Here is a 21196-nt window from a genome sequence, read left to right as displayed (position 1 = left end):
GAGGATGCTATCTCTTTTGCGACGCGGAGAAGCAGATACGTGACGTCAACTGGCAGACGCCCTGCCCTGCCCACCGACGAGAGTGAGAACCGGCCTCTGTTTGAAAAGAGGGCGCCTGAGAAAACAGCAACTTTGCGCTCCGCTTGTAGCCTTTACGTGGCACGCACGACTGCAATATTTGGCTGAGCAGTTTATAGCCGTGTCAGCTTTCTGCAGGATGTGATTTTTCTACAAGCCCAAGGGGTGCTTCATGACCCCTTTAACCCTTCCGCCACCTTGCGGAATTCCGCAAAACTGATTTGCAATCTTTTGATTTTATTCTTACTACGTTTAGGTTGGGTTATCTTTTGGTGGTTAATCTTGCTTGAGATTTCCTGAGATTAAGCGCTATCTTATTAACTCTTTCGGGACCGCCCCATTGGAGCATCGATATATGATCAATGGCTTTCCGCACGCTGCCAGGTTCATAGCTCCGCGTGTTTTTACATGTATTGCTATCAAGCATGTAGTTTTATCACTAGACTTTCGGTTTCAGCATAGTTTGCCATCTTCCCGGAAAGCGGTGGCACATGAGAGAGAGATTTGTAGGCAGCAGCGGCAGCGAACGGGGGGGACCATGACGTCGGGCTCTCGTCAGGCCGCGCAATGAAACCGACGTGAATTGCGGGATTCCGCTGCTTCAATGGCAGACTTTTTTGATGAGTCGAGCAATGAGGTGTCCAAAGGTGTCTGACAGCTTGGATTTTATTTGGGAGAGTGATTCGGACGAGGATCGATCTGGTACTTCAGCCAGTACTCGTAGGTGAATGTAGTTTCACATCTGCTTCTGTCGCGAGTAGCCAAAAAAGGCTTTCTGTTTGTTCACATTAATTTATTTCTGTTTGGTAGAGTCTCAACGAGCTTTTAGAGAAGAGCTCATCCATCAGCTTCTCAATCTTGACGCCAGGCCAGCCCGCACTGCTCCATCTCCTCCACCCCCATCCGCGAGGCATGCGTTCCACAAGCCAGAAAATGTAGGCAGGTGCGAGAATTGCAATCTCTGTTATAAGCAGAAGGAAACAGAGTTGAAAACATGTTTTTTTTTCAGTACCTGTCAAGTACATTCGTCTGTCACTATTGCGCATAACTGTTTCGTTGAGTGGCGCAAGCCCCATTGGGCATGAGTATTGCACTTGTTTAGAAGGACACCAAAAAAAAAGTGCTGCAGATATGTGTACCAAACTTTTCAGTGTAAGAAAAGGGGCAGTGAGGAGTGTTTTGTATATCTTGGATTTTTTTTTACTATACTATTTTTGCTCTAGTAACTATGTTTATTCCAACTTTTTTATGTTTTCCTTGCAGCAAGTGTTCAATAGGACATTTTTTATTATTACTACGTATAAATTTTATGAGTGATATTTGAATCTGTATGAAAGACCATTTCATTAGCTTCATTTTGATGTACGTAACAGATATATAGCGCCATGACTTGATTTAATAAAAAAAAACTTCAAGCTTCCAATTGCCTCTTTTTTACGTGGTCTCGAAAGCGTTAAGCACCCTCACTAACCTATGGTCACCGCATTTTGCCTTGCTTATGATACCAACGCCCTGTACTATGCCTGGGTTGCCACACAGAATAAAATCTGTTCTGTTCTTTGTTAGCCCGTTAGGGCTTTTCTGTGTGCACTTTGCAGTGATTCCACTCCTGCGCCAATTGTGCCAAAGTGTGCCAAATTGAATTTACTGCGCCATCCTGATAAAATCAACTTAAATTGCGTCAAACTGCGCCAGAGTCTCTGGTTTGGGGGTGTCTGTCACCGGCAATCGCACCGCCGGCGCGTCAGAACATGTGCAGCTTGATCTTGGGGCCGCCAAAATCACAACCACGGACCAAGAATTATTCCGCTGAATAAACAGCGCTCGGGCGTGCGTCCCGATCCATGACGCCATGATCGGTGCCGACGCAGCTTCCGTTGTGCAAGTCGGCTTGACGGTAAAATGCATCCTCCGCAGAAGCTCGTGACGCCTAGGCCAATCGGTAGTGTTAAAGTGAGGTCGTCTGATGCAGAATCGTCGCTCCTGATAGCTCGTTTCAGCAGGAGTCGCACGGCATGTAATTGAAGAAATGTTCAGTAATAATTACAAGCGTGCTGCTAGAATGTCTGTCACTTCTGTTTTTGGACATCGGGGAATGAAATCAGGGAAAACTAGCAACAGATATATGGAGCAATGTCGAATTTTCCGTGCTTCACGTCCATGGAAGAGCACGTGAATGGTGGGAACACGTTGCCAGTTTTCATCAAATATACTTCATCCATGGATCTTCACTCAGAGGAGCTTTTTCGTAATTTCCTTCCACCATCGCATCCGGGTTGGTAATCCCTTTTGCGGTGATACCCCCTGAAAGACCCTCCCCTTTTGAGCTCGTGTGTTAGGACCCCAATTCGAATATTTTGCTTTTCGTTTTTCAAATGTCATCTTGTTAATAAAAGGATGCCTCCTGGTCAGAGCAGCCGCAATTCTGTTTTAATTTGTGCAGCTGTCAGTAGTGGGCCCGTCGCTGATGGCCCACTGTGAAGCGTCTGCGCTATGTCATACGTCCGCCCCTCGCTTTCCAGGGTCAATAGCTGACGGTTAAAAAAATTTGTTTCGCTTAAAGGCGAAGCAGTGAATGCGATAGCAACAAATTGTATTGTTATATGAAGTAAGGCTAGCAGCTAACTCGTTTGGATCCGATCTCGGGTAACTCAACAGAACGCAGATTTAAGAGAATACGACCGCTTCAGGGACCGAAGGGGTTTTCGTGCTTTGAGTTCTCTATACGTGAAGATAGCATTGCGAGCACAGCAAGTTTGCGGGTTGCAAACTGGAGACGGGTCGTCTCCTGATGCCTGTCTAGATAGCGCATGCGCCAGTGACCGCGCCCTTTGAGCCGACCCAGAACTCCCCCCCCCTCTCTACTCCCGTCCCTTCATGCTCCTTACGAAAGACGGGCGGGGCGTTTCCTCTCTGCTTGATGAGCACTCCACGGCAGGCGTCGCGCACAGGGTGATGTTATCGCAAGTGCCCTCCGTGCGACGGAGACGGCCGGCTCGTTTCATCTCCGCTTCGTCGCCATCGCTCGCGAGCTTTTACTCGCGGGTAGAACATTCCATGCGCGGGGTGATGTGATCAGTTTGGACTTTATACTGAAAATGACGACAACAGCAACGGCAAAAACCCGTCGAGAGTGTGCATATAAGGACGAAAAAAAAAAATAGTTATGGTAGCTTCACACTAGTCGTGTCAAGCCTGAAGGAAGAACGGAGCTGGGTGGCCTTCCTTGTTTCTCTGTATTTTTTTCTTCTCTTTCTCTTTCTCTCTGTTTCTTGTATATGTTTTTTCTATCGGTTTCTTTCTTTCTCTTTATTTCTTTCTCTTGCCTTGCTCTCTCTTTATTTATCGCTTCCTTTTTCTCTCTTTCATGCAGCTTGCTCTGTGTTTTTTATATCTTTTTTTTCGTGTCTTGTTTTCTTTCTATCTTTCCATGTCTTTCTGTATTTCTATCTTTTTGTCTTTATTCCCTTTAGTTCTCTCTATTTTTCTCTTTCTCTTTCTTTGTATCGCCATCCTTTTCTCTCTTTCGCGGATGGTCGGCTTGAAGGAATACGGGCATGAATTTTAAATATTTTTTGGTTGGTGCTCTATATAAAAACACGGGTGTTGAGAACCCTAAAAAGAGTGCCTTAGTGCTTGGGAATGCATTGAATATATTTTTAATACAGCTACCTTAAAACAGCAATTTCGGTTTCGGTATCGAGAGGGCGGCTTCGCAGTGACGTGTCAGCACAAGTCTGACGTCACGGGAATACTGCAACTCGCGACATACTAGCAACAGCTGTCAGTTTGCAGTCAGTCGCACGTGGTCCACTTAAGCAATGACGAGTGAATTGTCGTCAAGAGACTCTGACAGTGATTTCTGCGATTTAGGGTACATGCAGGACGCAAATTTCGCAAATCAGTGAACTGTGTTGACTTGTCGTGACAATGTCCATTGCGGTGGGGCTGGCTTGCAGATGCTGGGCGACGAAAACTTTAAAATCGGAGTAAATTATTTTATACGTGTTGTCTGGCTCCGGTGTGTGGAGAGCATTGATAGTGCACATCATGGAAATGAAAAATATTCCTTTTGGGGCGCCTCAAAATGGTGTCAGTGTTGCAGCAGATATCCATCTTCCAGGCAACCCGGTGCATGCGCAAGCAATGGTCTGGGAGCCCTGCGAGAATGCTCATGCTACAGCACAAAGAGGCTTCAGAGAGAGGGAAAGGAGTGTCGAAAGAAGTTGGCTTTCTGAGCCCACCTAAATGATGTCATGTTGCGCCCAGCAAGAGAATCGATTGAGGAGAAAAAGAACCAGGCCTTTGTCTTTGAGTCGTCTTAGGAGGAGGCATTGGCGACAGTGTGAATCTTTAACATTGAGGCACTGTTGTATGTCGCGGCGTTTGTCTACCACTTCTGCTGATAATTGCGTAGATGTATTTAGAGTGTTATGTCATAAAGTACAATTTTCAGTATCCAGTATTTTGTTTATTTGCTAGTTTTGAAAAAAAATCACCGAATAGGTTATTCGAGAGCACTCAAGTGCATCACACCCTTATTTTTGCATTATCGAGTGAAATGTGGAGTGCTCCTGAGATGAGTTTCTCCATGAGATTTGCAATTAATCGAAATATTTTTACTTTTCATGAAAGCCCCATAATAATTATTCAGGTGCACTTGAATGTAAATGCATCTTGCTTCTCCAGTGTACTCCAGGATGTGAAGTTAGCTGCTCCAAAGTGCTCCAAGATGCAAAATTAGCTGCTCCAAAACGCTCCAAGATGGAACTTTTTGCTGCTCCAAAAATTGCTCCAAATCAGAAGTCCTCGGTAGCATCACTGACCTTGCCATAAGCCATCAGACATACTATAGTTGAACTTGGATATATTATATTGAATTATTTGCTGATGTATCAAATTATTTTGCTCTATTGAACAGCCGCAAAAATCATGCAAAAGTATGAAACTGCAATATACATATGTTGAACTCATATTCGCCTCCAAATTCAGTGTATCGGAATGCTGTGCCCCTGCAAGTGCTCCTCTCCGAACTGGCCCACAATCACTTGCATCATTTGAAATATTCATGCTGACCATACAACTTCGTTTTGACTGGTGCTGTCAGAAAGATACCTAATTGCCAGGCTTCCGGTATGCTAAAAGCAAAGCACTTCCACGTTCAATCTATGTCACAGGGCCCCTTTATATGCTAGGACCACAGTTGAAAGTGTGCATTTGCTAACTTTGAATGCACATATTTTGCTGTGTAGTGTTTTTCATAGCCTGAAAATTAAGTCCATGAATATTGTCTTCTAGTCTCATGTTTCAACCTTGTTGCAGTCCTCGTGCACGTATGTCAGTCCCAAGGCCAACAAAGCCTCCAGCACCAAGTAATGAAAAAGGAGAACCAAAAAAAGTGAAGAAGGAGACCCAAGAGAGTGTGAAGGAGACTCAAGAGAGTGAGTGCCATTTATTACCTTGGATGTCGTATTGTTAACTGCTCAGGGGTAGGATACTGTCTTGAACTTTAAAACTAAGGGAAAAAGAAGAGCAATAACTTACAAAATGTTTTGTCAAAGAGGTAAAGGTTATTACAAATTTTTTTTTTTCTCATTCTACTGAAGATTGATTTCACCGCACATCACCTTCATGTGAGGCCAATTCAAAATTACTTGCACTCTTAAGGGGAGACGTTGGTCTTGAAATTTTTTTTATTAGTTGGGTGAACTGAATCAAATTTAATACACTTATTCAGTTTTCAGTGATTCCACTCCTGCGCCAACTGCGCCAAAGTGCGCCAAATTGTATTTACTGCGCCATCCTGATAATATCGACGAAATTTGCGCCAAACTGCGCCAAAGTCTCGGATTTGGGGGCGTCTATCACCGGCAATCGCACCGCCGACGAGTCAGAACATGTGCAGCTTGATCTTGGGGCTGCCAGTAAAGTCGCAATCATGGACCAAGAATTATTCCGCTGAATAAATAGCGCTCGCTCGTGCGTTCCGAGTAAGCCACGATGCCATGCACGGTGCCGACGCAGCTTCTGTTCTGCAAGTTGGTTCGACAGCGAAACGCGCTCTCCGCAGAGGTTCGTGACGTCTAGGCCTATCGGTAGCGAGAAAGTGCGACGGCGATTGATCGGCGGACGTCGTCTGTTGCAGAAACGCTGCTGATAGCTCGTTTCAAGCGTCGCACGGCACGTAAGGAAACCATTGTTCAGTAATAACTACATGCGTGCCGCTAAAATGTCTGTCACTTCTGTTTCCAGACATCGCGGAATGAAATCTGGGATCGCTCGCAATAGATATATGGGACAATATCGAATTTTCCTTGCTTCGCGTTTATGGAAGAGCACGCGAACGGTGGAAACGCGTTGACAGTTTTCCTCAGATATACTTTATCCATGGATCTTCATCCAGAAGTGCTTTTTCGTAATTCCTTCCGCCAGCACGTCCGAGTTTGTAATCACTCTGCGGTAAATACCCCCTAAAAGGCCCTGCCCTTTCGAGCTCACGTGCTAGGGTTCCAATTCGAATTTTTTGCTTGCTTTTTTAAAATGTCATCTCAATAGTAAAATCATATCTCCTGGTCGGAGCAGCCGCAAATGCGCAGCTGTCAGTAGCGGGCCCGTCGCTGACGGCCCACGGTGAAGCGGCTACGCCATGTTACACGTCCGCCCCTCGCTTTCGGGGTTCAATAGCTAACGGTTAAAAAAACTCAGTTTCGCTTAAGAGCGAAGCAATGAATGCGATACCAAAAAATTGTATTGTGAAACGAAGTAAGACCAGCAGCTAACTCTTTTGGATCCGATCTCGCGTAACTGAACCAAACGCTGGTTTAAGGGAATATGGCCCCTCCAGGAACCGAAGCGTTTTCTCGCACTGAGTTTTCTAAACGCGAAGTAAGCGTTGAGAGCACAGCAAGTTTACGAGCCGTCTCCTGATGCTTCGAGATAGCGCGCGCGCAAGCGACTGCGCCCTTCGAGCGATGCGCCCCCCCCCCCCTTCCGCTCCCCTGGCGTCCCTTCATGCTCCTTACGAAAGACGGGCGGGGCGTTCCCTCTCTGTTTGATGAGCAATCGACGGCAGGCCCGTACGCGGGAAGATGTTATCTCATGCGCTGTCCGTGCGGCGGAGACAGACGGCCGGCTAGTTTAATCTCCGCTTCAGCCGCGTTTTTCGCCAGCGCTCGTGAGCTTTTACCCGCGGCTAGAATGCGCGTGGTGATGTTAATTTGGACTTTATAACGGAAAATTACGGCAACGGCGACGGCAAAAATCCGCCGAGAGTGTCCATATCCTTTCCAGCCCTGGATTTTTTAATTGGTCGGAGACTTTTTTTTCTGCGTGTTTTCCTAATAGTTATGACCTCAGAAGACCACAAACGAAATATTTAACCAGTGGTGCAAGTATTAATGGATTTACAGACATGACATCAAATTAGGTCATCAGGGCTCAGCGTTTGTGAAATGAGAAAAATGGCATCTTTTTTCTTGCTATTCACTAGAGTACACAAAATGTGAACCACGTCTCATTTTTCAGTGTGATACTCATTGAAACAGCTTCGGTACGTCGACCCGAAAATGGCGCTTAGCCGCCTCAACTGACCCGGCTCAGCGTGACCCATGACTTCGGTCAACCTTCTTCTTTGCGGCTCCCAGCTCCGCAAGCATGTCACCATATTGGTGTCAATTGCAGTGGGGATCATTGAAGAAGTATTCCCCTAAGAATGGGCAGTTTTGGTTCCATTTCCGAGGTGCTGGGGGAAATGATGTGTTACGGTGTCAATTGACACCGCCAGGGCCGAAAGGGATATAATTGCTATCGCAAGGGTCAATGTACGGGGCAGATTTTGCGCCCCCCCCCCCCCCTCTGTGCGCACGCCTATGCTCCTGAGATGACTTTTTTCATGAGATTTGCAATGAATCGAAATATTTCTAGCCTTCATAAGAGCCCCATAATAATACTCGGGTGCTTGAATGTTAATGCAATATGCTTCTGTATTGCACTCCAGGATGTAAAATTCGCTGCTCCAAAGTGCTCCCAGATGCAAAATTATCTGCTCCAAAGTGCTCCAAGATGAAAATTTTGCTGCTCCAAAGTGCTCCAAAACGGAAATATTGCTGCTCCAAAAATTGCTCCAAATCAGAAATCCTCGGTAGCATCACTGAGTTTTCTTCTGCAGATTACAAATATTCAAGTAGATTTTTATTATCTGCATTAGAACAAAAGATATGCTATTTCTAGAATGTTTTTTGATATGTATTTCTAGAATGTGTCGCAGTTAATTTTCCTAGCCTGAACCATTGTTGCATGACTTATCAGCATCTTGGAAGCAGGCTTTGAGAGTGCTAAAAGGTCATTGCTGAGCATCAGTGGATGCTTATAAACAAGAATGAAGTCGATTTATTTATGGTGAAGATGTTTACGAGCAATGTTCATGAAACACCGGTTAGCTAACCAGTCACTGAGAGAGAAAATATGAGATGAATACGAGGCTGTAAACCTTGTTTTGGCAAACATGCAGTGGCTTGTCACAGCAACATAGTGTGCTGCTGTTCGTGTTTCTGGCATGATAGTACCCGGCACTCAACTGAAGTGCAGCGTGTTGTGCCGTAAAGTGCAGAGATAGAGTGGTTGATGCTGCAGTAGCTGTAATCAGGTAAGAGTTTTTAACTGCTGCATCAGATAAATTGCTAGCAGCATTGTGTGGCACCAGATTATGGCTTTATCAGCTTGAAACTAAAGAACGTTGTGCCAACCTAAAGATGGCTTCCTATAACTATTTTAGTAATACTTTGCTTTCTTAAAGAAAGTATTAAAACACTAAATGGGACATGCAGTTGTTTGGAACATAAATCGAGGTAGCCCTGCCGATGGAAAGATTGTGTCATGTAGTGACTTGAAGCAAGCACTGTCTTCTTCGTTAAATGGCTATTTATATTTTTAATTTGTTTAAAAAAAGAAAAGACTTTGGCGCCACAGGCAACAGCACATGAACAGAGATAGGATCCCCATAGATAGGCCTTCCATTAGTGTGTGTGCAGCCCCTGGACCTTTATTTTATTTTGAAATGCAATACATTTTTCTAAATGTTTTTTGCATGAATTGCAATGTGGAGCTACATTTGTGTGACGTTGTGCCTCATCTATAGTCCTTGTTGTGATGATGATGAGCATTGCTGTCATATGTTGCTATGTTCAAAAGCATGGTTCCATCTTGCATAAATTGGCAGAATAAGGATGGCGAGGGGAAGCCATGACGTAGCTGTAGGCTGTGCATCAACGTGTACTTGGTGGGGCTCAAGTACATGCCCCAGTGATGGTTTTCGCTGGTTAACAGATGAATCTTGAAGGCAATGTAGCCATTACTTTATTTGCCAGAAGCAATTCAAGAGCCAGAAACACATCATAGATGCCATGTTTTAGATATCCCTTAGGAAATCAAGGCAATAGAAATCTGAGAAAGGTTTTTATAGCAAGGAGCAGTGTTTGCAGCAGCTTTTTATTATCAAAAATACTTGAGAAGGTCAATATGTAAATGGTGAACTAAAGCCACTCACACTTTTGTAAAAGTCGCCCATGGCTCTGCTTTCCCAGCACATGAGGTGGTCTATGAACCCTCTAGGAACCCTATATTTTAGGGAATGTTCAGATTGAAAAATTGTAATTACAAAATATCTGCAAGCTTTTACAGTTAAACATTACATAAATAAATACTTCCATAAATGAACTTTTCGTTACAACATAAAAACTTGTTCGAGGAAAAAAATACAAATTTTGACGACTAAACTTGGGAATACGTTCATTATGCGAGAAAATATGGCACTTCCTTTTACACCAAACTAAGCTATTAATTCTCTACTGGACCCTATTTGGAATCTTGGTGATGCTATGTGTGCGATGTAAAAAATGGCCAAGTGATCGTTTTCTTTGGTGCAGCCACTGTTGAGAAGCCTCCTATATCACCTGGACGCAAAGAATTAGACCAGTTGGTGCGGCATCTACGGCAAGCGGCTTCATCCAGTAGTAGTCGTCCAGTTCCACAGGGTGCTGCAGGCACATCTGTCTTGCTGGCTGCCTGCCGTCAAGGCGACGTTGATAGAGTCGTTCACTGCCTGTGTGAGCTATATTTCTTTATTACTGTTGTTCAAAGACCATATACAGGCTTGTATTGAATGCATTGTCAAGGTATAGTTTCTTCTGGAACCTGTGTTGTGAAAGGTGAAAGAAAATTGAGGTTTCAGTGTAACTGATAATACTTGTACAATACAGTAAAGCCTCTGCAATTTGAACTCATTTAGATTGAAATCCCACATAATTAGAAGAATTTGTGCAGTCACGCATTTTCTAATGTAAATTTAACTTGATAATTCAAAGTGATGGCCTGCACCGACCCAGTTAATTAGAAGACTTCGAGTGCTATATGGCAATACCCAGTCCAAGTTTTCCTACAAACCTGGTGTAAACGATGTCCCTTTGGAGCCGCGAGGTGATGCCACACAGCGATGATGATTGATAGGTTAAGCAACCCAGCCTCGTTGTCTGCTAGCCAAATTGTCAGCGCAAAATCTACGCCTCGCAGACCACTGAAATGTGAGCTTGCAGAGGATAAGACAGTTTTTTTTTTCAATTAAAAAATATTTATTGGCACCAGTATTCCCTGTGGCATAAATTGAATGAAAAGATATAATTCTTCATGGATGAAGTCCAGGAATGGTTGGTGCAAACGACTGTGTGTGGCTGTGAGGCTCTGGGGGAAGGCTTCTGTGGAACTGACGGTTGGATTATCTCGGTCGAGACAGTGGTCAGTTGTCGCTGGCCTCTCTCTTAAGCCACGACAGAATTTCCTGATGCTGATGCAGCAGCTGCTGATACAGCAGGAAAAGCTTTTCTAGATGATGTGCTTACGTATACTTAGTTTGAAGGTGTTGACTGCATGATATTTGCTTGGATTTTGATTAAAATCTTACCCAAAAAGGCTGATTGCTGGCATGCTAGCCAACAGAGCTTTTATGAGAATGTATGAGAATATTTCACTAATAAGGAAAGGGAGGGGCGCTGGGTTTGGTAAAGTTGTCAATCCACCTAAATTTTTGGCTTCGTAAAACAGAGGTACCACAAAGTTTCAATGGGAACATAAAGCATATCTGTTTTATGGCTGAGATACTATTTTAGTTTGCTCCCATATTGTAGAAGCAATATTACTGTGTGTCTGTTTCATGTGCATCTGTGCGCGTTGTTTATAGCCACTGTGTTCCACTGCTAACAATTTGTGGAAAGGCAGTAAACCTTGCATATTATTTCTGTAAATGTAAGTGTACTACTATCTGCAAACACGTGGTATGCCTTGCTCCAACAGCTGGCCGCGATATTGGCCCAGCAGACTCTGGAGCCTTGCTTGCAGCTGCCCAAGGAGGACATCTAATCTTGGTTCATATGCTCCTTCAGGTTTGAACTGTTTTGTTACTTGATTTTGACAACATGGCCCACATGTTGAAATTAGCCTGTATATTTGGGATGTCCATATGTTGTGTGCTCCCCAAACTGAAATGTTGCTTTTTGGTGATATATTAATACAAGCCTTATTTCGCTTCTCTGTGTGTATTTGTAGGACTTTCTTGTACATGGTATACTTGGGATTTAGAATAGCTCTCACTTTGTGCTGGTCAAATCATCATTACTAAATCCTAACTTACACTTTACTGTTGTTTTGCTGGGTTGCATAATTTATTTATTAATGAGGTACTAGCAGTTTTTTTAAGCATATGCATTGTCTTACATGGTGTTTATATTACAAGCAAATTTAGCAATACAGTAGAGCATTAGGGATAAGATTTGCATGGGGTTGGTCGAAAAATCTCTGTGATTAAAAACATAGGTTAAACCAGGAGAAAGTGAATCTAGTTGCAGCTGAAAGGATTTCTAACTGTTTGCAAGCTATATGCTTCTTCAGACGTGAGGCAACTTTAACCAGCATGGCTGCCACTATCTGACGTCTCCAAAACTTTAGATTATGCAACTTCCATCACTAGCTATATGGGAAGAAAATGCATGTCAAGCAACTAGCGATCTTGCCCAGTCTTTGTAACTGCCGCAAGTTACCTCCGAGATAGGCAGTGATGTGATAGTCGCGCCACTTGCGCCAAACTGCGCCAAGAGGTGAAACCTGCTACACCAGGCTAAACTTCAGCAAAACTCTCACTTTGCGCCAAGCGTGTGTCAAGACTTCATTTTAGCAGCCTTTCGGAGATAAAAAAGACTGCAGGCACTCAATATAACTAATAGATCGATCACAATTTTAAGTTTATGCACCCGAGTTTTTTTTTTCTAGCAGTCTACTAGTGTTTATGCTCAGTTACAACTTCAGAAGAAGAGAGGCACTGTGGTTCTGCTATGTCGCATAATTGATTTATTAATGAGGTAGTAGTTTTTTTAAGCACATGGTTGTCTTGGTGAACACATGTGACCGAAGCGTGGTAGCCGATTTCCTCTGCCGCTCTGCGGCTAAATTAATAGTCCCGCTCAAGTTCTCGGTCGTGCTCTTTGACATCGGTGTCACCGTTCGTCCAGCTCGTGACTTCAATGTAGAGCATGTGCTCATTAGTGCAGGTGTGTGTGCCTCTGCTTTTGATGTGGCCACTTCCTTTTAAAGTTGAACAGAACTATAGAATCAATTCAGTGGAAATTCTAGATGTTACTGCTGAAAGTGTGTGTGTGTGTGTGGGGAGGGGCTGTATGGACACCCCTGTCAAACAATGCCAACAACCCCAACTGCTTAAAGTTTTCTATGAATACCACGATCTCATTCTGCGGCATAACATTATTAATTCAAGTAAATAGAGATTCTAACTGTTGTGAAGTTAGAGAAAAGTAACACTTGGTGCAATTACAGGTATTTGTAGAATGGCAGCCTTTTACTTGATTTACTGCATTAACTACAGTGGGCAGTACTTGTATGTGCCTGAACATACCACTACGTTTTTCGTTTTCATAATGATATGTGTAGTACTATTACTTCTAATTAACTTTAACAAGAGGTCATGCAGAGTGCTTTTCTTTAATGCGGTACTGAGGTCAGGATTTATCAACAGTTCCAACCACGGAAGAGGCCTGTGAAATTTTCGCTGAGAAGGCTCGGACTCACAGCATATATATACCGGTGTCTCGGTCCTGCTTGCGGCAGAAGTTCATGTTAAAGAACTCGTCAAATGAGATACAAAGCTTTCCATTACCACGAATTTCATTAAACACAGCGGATACTTCAGGCACAATAGACAAGTAATTTATTAAACCTTGTATTTTGTTAACTGCACAAAAATAAAACAGCAACCTAAGGATTCTCCATGAAACACGATAGGATTTACTTTACCATACAACATAGGCCTAGGTTGTACTGCAAGTACGAACTCGTCAGAATAGATGTTTTTTTCGATAGTAAAAAAGAAAATAATGTGTGGAATATTTACACAGCTTGTGCTTCCATGCAGCAACTAAAGCATCAGAGAAAGTCTCATTGAATTGCGGATATGAACTGTATTGCAGGGATTGTGAGGTCACTGACGGTGACGGGCATTGCGGCAAAGGTGACTTTCGTACTCTGCTATGGCGTCAAACGGATCGACTCGCGAAAGCGTTGGTTAGAACCTACGTGATGATAGACATGGCATATGTGGGGGCTTCAATTAATGACGTTTTGGACCTGCAGCTTAGGCCAGAGAGTTTTAGCGTCCGAAATTTCGGACATTCTTATACATTAACGTCTATGGGGCTTGCGACAGTGCCGCAAAAGCGTCCGAATTTTCTAGCATGTTTGAAAAATTGGCAGTTTTACTGGCGTTACGTAACAGCAGTTTGTATGAGAAGTGTTAATTGGCAGTTTTGTTTTTATAAATTGAAGTATGAGCTGGAAAGTGCCATAGCAAACTTTTAGATATGATTAGATAACCAAATCCAAAATGGCGGGCACATTCTACAGGAAGCCTGTGGCTCCTACAGCAAACCTTTCGTCAATATAGTTTGTTTAGTATTACCTGTGATGTTGAGTATTCTGAATTCCATCTTATAACCATGCCTAAAAGCAAACTGGAGCAAAGAAAGATGGTTAACTTTATATTTAAATAATGCATTAGACACCTGTACATAAGTATTCTGCAACTCTAGTAAAAAATTGAAATATGCAAATTTGGTGGTAGTTATTAATGTTGTCATGAGAAACAAAGACATGTCCTTAACCCACCTGTGCATCATGTACAACACAGGAACTTCTAAACCTCCTCAGAGGCACTGGCCTCAGTGATGTACTTTCGATTGTTGAATGATATCATTTTGTTTTTTTTAGTGTTGTGATGCGCTTTTTCCTGGACATATCATTTTCTTGGAAGCATGCTAGACATGGAAGCTCAACTTTGCTCGATGAAAATTGGGGCAGGTTAAGTGGGGTGCGGAGCTGCCCACATGGGCTGCTTATGTGTTTTGATGTTTTGTGATGGGCGTGGAGGACATGTATGTGTGCAAGTATTATTACTGAGGGTTATAGCCCCCTTCATATACAGGTTAACCCCAACTGAATGAAACCGACATATGATTCACCGTCATGTGGCGCTTGCTATGATACTTTTTATATTGTGCATAGTTGGTTAATTAACTAAGATCAGTTACGCAAAATTTTTAATATTCACTTTAGAGCCAAGTGCGTTTCGTTACGTTGTAGGGGGCATTCCCAAACGGCTGATCCAATTTTTTGTGGCAGTGTACACGCTGCATGGTGGTTTTTTCTGGCGTTTAAAGAAGGCCCATAAAATACAAAATAAAACCATATGAATATGCTCATGTGCTACCGTACGCAGGTTGTTTTGCATCAAACGAAACAACCGGCGGGCGGACCATCAGCCTGTCGCTTATCAGGGATGACTGTGCTTCCTTGCCCCTGTGCGGCTGTCAAAAATGCTGGCGCACTGGGATGCCAGTGCCTAGAGCCATGGCAGCTCCTCTTGCCATGGTCCATGTGCCGGTTGTTTCACTTGAAGCATGTTTGAAAGCACTGCAGTACGGTGGTGCATGAGTGCAGTCGCGTGGTTTTATTTCATAATTCGCGGGCTTTCTTTAAGCATCGGAAAAAATTACTATGCAATGTACATTGCCACAAAAAAATTGGAGTGGCCACTTTGGAACGCCCTCTATGTAGCGAAATGCACTTGGCCCCAAAGTCAGTATTAAAAAGTTTGCATAATTGATCTTAGTTAATTAAGCACAATATAAAATATGCCCTAACGAGAGCCACACGACGGAAAGCCATATGTAGTTGGTTTTGTTCAATTGCGGTTAACCACTTCTTTTTAAATATTTGGCTCTAGTTATCTGAAACACTGTGTATATATTGGTGGAGGTTGGTGAAGGGGCCCAGCCCTCTGAGGCCCATCACCCCCCCTCCTCCCAATTGACTTTGAGCTCTGCATTTATCCTAGACACATTAATTCATTAAAGAAACCCTCTCATACATAATGGCAAGAAGCACTCAGCTGTCACCTGCTGCCATGTAGAAAATAAAATTTTGTCGAAGCAGGGATTGGTGGTGAAGTGCATTCATAATTGTCACTCAGAATTGCTTTCCTTGACATTCTAGTGACATATTTCAGAAAACACAGCCACTATATTGCTAAGATGAGCTACATTCATAATCATGTTGAAAAGCAATGTACAGTCGAACCCGTTTATAACGAACTCGAAAGTGTCGCGAAAAGTGGTCGTTATATCAGTAGTTCGTTGTATATGGACTCGCCCTTAAAAACGTGTGCTTAGCGGCCAAGCCGTTTTTTTTTTCTTTGTGCACTTTTATTAAAGTGCTAACAACCCCTTCGGTGACAAGCTAAGCCTTTTCGCGTCGTGAAGCGACGCCCGCTGCGTGCTCACGAGTGAATTAACTGCCTTTGCAATGAGCTGACACCGTTTCACCAAAGCGTGGTACCACGACGTGGAGCCGATCATCCCTGGGTAGTTGCGTGCAGCGCGTCACCTACTCGGGTCGCGGAGTCACTGCCGGGCCGCTTGCTGTATGCCGTATGCGCGCGTTTGTACGTTCTTCGTGCTTGCTTCACTCCGGACCGTGCACGGGTGCGGCGACTATACTCTGTTCCAGAAGTTCCGTGCAGCAGAGCCAAGGCTACACGACCCTCAAGCGCAGGTTGTTGCGAAGCGAGATGTAGTGCCCCATATACGTAGCCCGTTGTTTGTCCTCACGACTTTTGCAAGCGGTCTCGTCGGAGGATTTTTACTTGAAGACTTCTCTGCGTGTTGTAGCTGTGATTTGTATGACGATTTTGTCGCATTTTCTGTATAAAACAATTTTTGTGGCTCCATGATACTGAAGAAAGAGTTCTTGCTTGTACGTGTTATAACATGCAAATGACGAAAGAAATAACGCTGTTGTGGCTCGTATGTGTTATGTTTTTACTTATAAAGTACGAAGGAATGGTACGACACTGTCTAAACTTTTATGAGTAGTCCGCACAGCCCGAGCGTCCACAGCGCCGCGGAGGACCCAGTCTTGGGTTGTGATTAGTCCGCGGTGGCAGATTTGGTCGCTCCTTAGTCAAAATGGCGGCGCCTGGTTCACCTGTGCGATATCGTGCAAGTATCTCGAAGACGCGCGCTTTTACGGTGCCGAGGAGAATATTTAACCGCTTTCACAATTACAGCTCATCTCACTGCGCAGTTGCACAGTGTCCCGAGACGCTCCTGCCGCTTTCGCTGCAGCGCTCGCCGCTAGCAGACGACAGGGCGCGGAAGGATACACTTAGATGTGCTCGCCCTCCTGATTGGTTGAGAAGGCCTGTAGCTTCAACAGTGCTGCACGGAACTTCTGGAACAGAGTATAGCCTCTTCGTTCAACGCGGTGAAAACAAGCATTTTCCAAGCAACGCGCACTCTACGTCTCCGCGATGCTCTCGCGGCCCTGCACGACGATGCTCGGCGCACTTCAGTTGTCACCTAGTCAAACACGCTGTATACGCTCGCTGTCAGTGCATCGACGTTTCTCGGTGCCCGCGCCGCTCAACAACAGTGAGCTACTTCCGTTTCTACAAAGCGACGCGCATGTAAAAAAAAAAAAAGCGGTCTCGCACGACGCCGCGGCGGCGAACTTGCAAACGGCAGCATGGCGCGCTCGTACCGCCGTCAATCCGCAGTGTACGGCGTACGCCACACGCAAAGCCGAGTATCTACAGATGACTGTGATAAGGTTGTCAGCTATAAGGCATAATTTCACGTTCATCGACGGCCGCCACCTCGCCTTCGTTCTTTTCTGATGCTTATCCGCGAACGCATCGCCGCAATCGCGCGGAAGTTATAATCACCGATCGACCGGTCTCTGCCGTTACCAAAAAGACGGATGACTTTTCGCGGCACATTGTGGCGTCGACGAGTTTAGGGACGCAGTGAACCTTTTTGCGATGGAAAGCTGTCGCGGTTATCACTTCTTGCATTTATGCCTTCTTGCGTTCCAAGGCATTGTTTGGTTCATCGCAGGCGGTCGTAGCTGCAGAGGACGGCGTCAGGAAAGGTTACCGTGCGAAAGCTGACCGCAACACTTCATGCTGCCTACTATTTCTTTTTTCCCTCAGTGCCATTCTATCACTGAAGAAATGCCTGGAAAGTGAGCGACCTCGCTCGCAGCATCCGAAATCTGCGTGCGGTGCTCGCCGATCTGGGTATCTTAATCGCGAGTAAACTGGAGCGGGGCACGCGCGAGCGCGCGCCCCTGTCACGCTTTAGAAGGCATGTCTTAACTTTTTTTCGCTTCATATGCGCCATGTTTTTACCGCGACCGTGTCCGAAGTGTTCGTTGTAAAAGTAAGAGGCTTTGAAAAATGTTCGCTATATCTGGACGCAGCTTCAATGGTTAGCATAGGAAAATCGTAAGTGCACCCAAATATGGTCGTTATAAACGATAGATCGTTATATGCGGGATCGTTATAAGTGGGTTTGACTGTATCTAAATTTGTTACTTGCCACAAGATGAGAGAATGTAGGAAATGAACCTGCACTTGTTCTTTACAATGCACATTCTTTTGCTATGCTGTTGATGATGTAATCTTACCTAATTTGACCAGTTTATTTGTAGCAGACATTTTCATTTTTAAAGCCTCCTTTAGTGCTGTGGGCTAGTTTGCTACAAAGAGTACTACAAGATGTAGTTTCACATATAGGCACTGCTTTCTTGAATTGGTGTGTCTGCATGCATGTTGCATTGTTGGAATTTGGGCTGTTGGGAAACTGCTGTTAACTGTTGAACAATGCAGCATAAGTAGTGCAAATACTCGTAAGAAAAGCTGGCTGGTTTGATGCTTCTGACATTTCTTGGAGTTAGCCACTAGTGGCAGCGCTATGTCTGACAGTAGGTATAATATGTTTCTTAGTGGCCGTACAGTTGCTTTGAACAAGTAAAATTGCTCACGCAGGAGCGTGTATTGTTGTTAATGTCAAAACTGGACCTTCTTGCTTTGTGCAGGCGGGATTATCTGTGCACCAGAGTGATGATCAACTGTACACACCTCTGATGAGGGCAGTGGATGCTGGAGCCCGTAATGTTGTGGAGTATTTACTGAAAGCCGGTGCTGATCCTCATGCCAAGGTAATTCTGAATGCTCAGCTATGTGGTCTCCTCCATAGTCATCAACAAATAACAATCAGATTACAGTTAAAACTGGATCTACCGAAATTTCCATTCCTCAGCAGGGTCCCTTAGGGTTTAATGTTGTCATCAACTCAAAATAACGAAGCTTTCATGGCACTAAACCTGATTTATCGAAGTTTTTCCTCAAATAAATGAGTAAAGATGCAGTGATTTCATTCTAATATTGACACAGACGGGTTTTTCTCTGGCTGTGCGCTATAACACTATCGCGTTGAACATCTCTCCGCTTTTGTCACGATCCTAGTTTTATGTTGACGAAGCTGCACACCACGTCGATGCACAGAACAACAGATATGCACTTAACACGCACTTAACAGCAGGTGCACAGAACAACAGATACGCACTTAACAGAGAGAGGCTCCCGGCTTATCGTCCATCCACTGTCACATGTCGCATGGTCACGCAGTGGTCAATACAGGCCTAAAACAAGGTCAAACTTGTTTGGGGCAGTGCTAAGGAACACACGGACAAAGACACATGCACATAGTAGTGCCCGTGGCGTCTACTATGTGTCTTTGTCCGTGTGTTCCTTAGCGCTGCCCCAAACAAGTTCGACAATGAACCAGCTCGGCCAAACCAAAGTTTTGCTAAAACAAGGCTCACAATGCTCAAAACCAGTACAAAATAAACAAGGTCTAAAATAAAATAAACTACAGAAATAACCAAGAATTAATTGCAAATATTGATCTACAATTGCAAAAACACCTCTGAAACATCCGGCTGATACTTGCACTGCGCAAGAGAGGGCGACACCGCCTTGGCAAGTGTATGATTTCCGAGCCGGTGGCAAGCGTGATTGCCTATGGAATAGCTGGGTTGCTCGCGCTACGCACTTCCTCAGGTTTCACACTAATGGAGCTGCATTGAGGACATAGGGTAAGGTAAAAATTTTCTTTTTTTTTTCTGAGGCTGTGAACTAATCAAGCTGTTTGAAAGACAGCTTTTTGTCACAGTCCTTCTTTCTGTATATTGGCCGAATGAAAATCAACTTGCTTTGATTTGAAGTAAAGAATACGTTAAGTCATGTCCTCACAAGGAACACATAAGCAAGCACTAGCAGTTAGTCACCCTGCTGCTGCAGGTTTTTAACCCTTTGCGGTCCCTTCTCGGGCCCTGCCTTACAACTCAACATGACCACAGCAAACCGTGGTCAGGCACTGCTGGACGAGTTTTTTCGCGATTGATTCACGCACATTTTCTCACTACATTATGCGCCATCTGTAAAAGACTAGTTAAACTGCTACTTGAGCTTTTAGTCATTTAGTTTCAGACCAGAACGAATTAAAGGTGGGAAAAGGTTTTGGACCGCAAAAGGTTAAGCATAAGCTGGGAAGAATTTCCGTGCCTGTGAAGGGATGAGCTAGGCCATTCAGTCTTTATTGATGCTACTAGTATGTATGTTAGATGCACTGAGGCACAAGAAACATCAATGGGAGATGCTACTCGAAAATTTTTTTGACCTTAAAGGGAAGCTGAAGCACTTTAAAGAAAAAGTGACTTTGGGGTGTGTAATCATAGTTTGATCCCTGCTGAATTCACAAACCAATGTAGGAGTTCACAGAAGTGAAGGCAAATAGCATTTTTTGGCAAAAAACAGTGGCTGCAGCCGCAGGGCTTCTTGAGATGCTGAGCGAATGCGGTGACGTCATCTTCGGTGTGCCACGTCATCGGCAACATCAGCACTGTTAAAGTATGGCCTTCACAATCAGTTCCACTAACGCGCCAGAACTAGAACTAGTCACGGAGGCCACAGTTGAAAATACTAAAGTGCTGCGTGGCTTCGACAAAGCTACCGACGATGACGTAGTTCCGGTTAGTTCGTTTTCACGCCCACATTTTCTGCCCGTTCGCGTGGACGAACTTTTCTTTCACGTATTTTAAAGCCCTTGCTGCCACAACGGTAGAAAAAATTACGCCATCGTCGACAATAATGGTGGTCCTTGTTAACAACTAAGTTTTATCGAATTCTAAAACCACTTTAGCTTCCTTTTAACCTTAGAAATTTTATTCACATTGTAATTAGTTTTATTGCAGCTGTAATAACCTTCGAGTTCCAACAAGATTGATAACAAACTATGGGGCTCTTTGTGCACACCTTTAGCTTATTAAAGATTTTCATAGAGTATCCAAATATGACTCGTTTTGCTGCACATGTACTTTAGAGTGCCGAAAATTATTTAAAACGTGGGTAGGACACACTATTTTTCCACAGAGAAATTGAGAGTACCAAATGTACCAAATGATATTTCACATTTGCCCTATTGGCATTTGAAATCACAAAACAAAGAAATCTGAAACGGATATCAAGATTTCATATAGATAACTGCACTTTGCATTTTCTGCAGATACTTTGTGCGAAATTTCATTAAAAAGGGTCGTGAACCTACCGTCGGGCTTGGTGAGAAAACACATCCTGCGGAAAGCAGGCAGTGCTATGAACAGC

At 44.1% G+C, this 21196-nt stretch overlaps 1 protein-coding gene across 1 annotated transcript in view; it reads left to right on the top strand.

The window, feature by feature from the left end:
* The window catches only part of LOC119405066 (histone-lysine N-methyltransferase EHMT2), a 116003-nt gene that overhangs the window by 25160 nt on the left and 69647 nt on the right, over positions 1-21196 (top strand). Inside the window, exons 7-10 of the mRNA XM_037671831.2 lie at positions 5401-5519; positions 10002-10181; positions 11422-11510; positions 18568-18690. Coding sequence (XP_037527759.1) covers positions 5401-5519; positions 10002-10181; positions 11422-11510; positions 18568-18690 — 511 coding nt within the window. The remainder of the gene's footprint in view (positions 1-5400; positions 5520-10001; positions 10182-11421; positions 11511-18567; positions 18691-21196) is intronic.

The sequence above is a fragment of the Rhipicephalus sanguineus genome, chromosome 1, assembly GCF_013339695.2.
Source record: "Rhipicephalus sanguineus isolate Rsan-2018 chromosome 1, BIME_Rsan_1.4, whole genome shotgun sequence".
Taxonomy (NCBI): Eukaryota; Metazoa; Arthropoda; class Arachnida; order Ixodida; family Ixodidae; genus Rhipicephalus; species Rhipicephalus sanguineus.
This window is presented reverse-complemented; position numbering and strand designations above follow the sequence as displayed.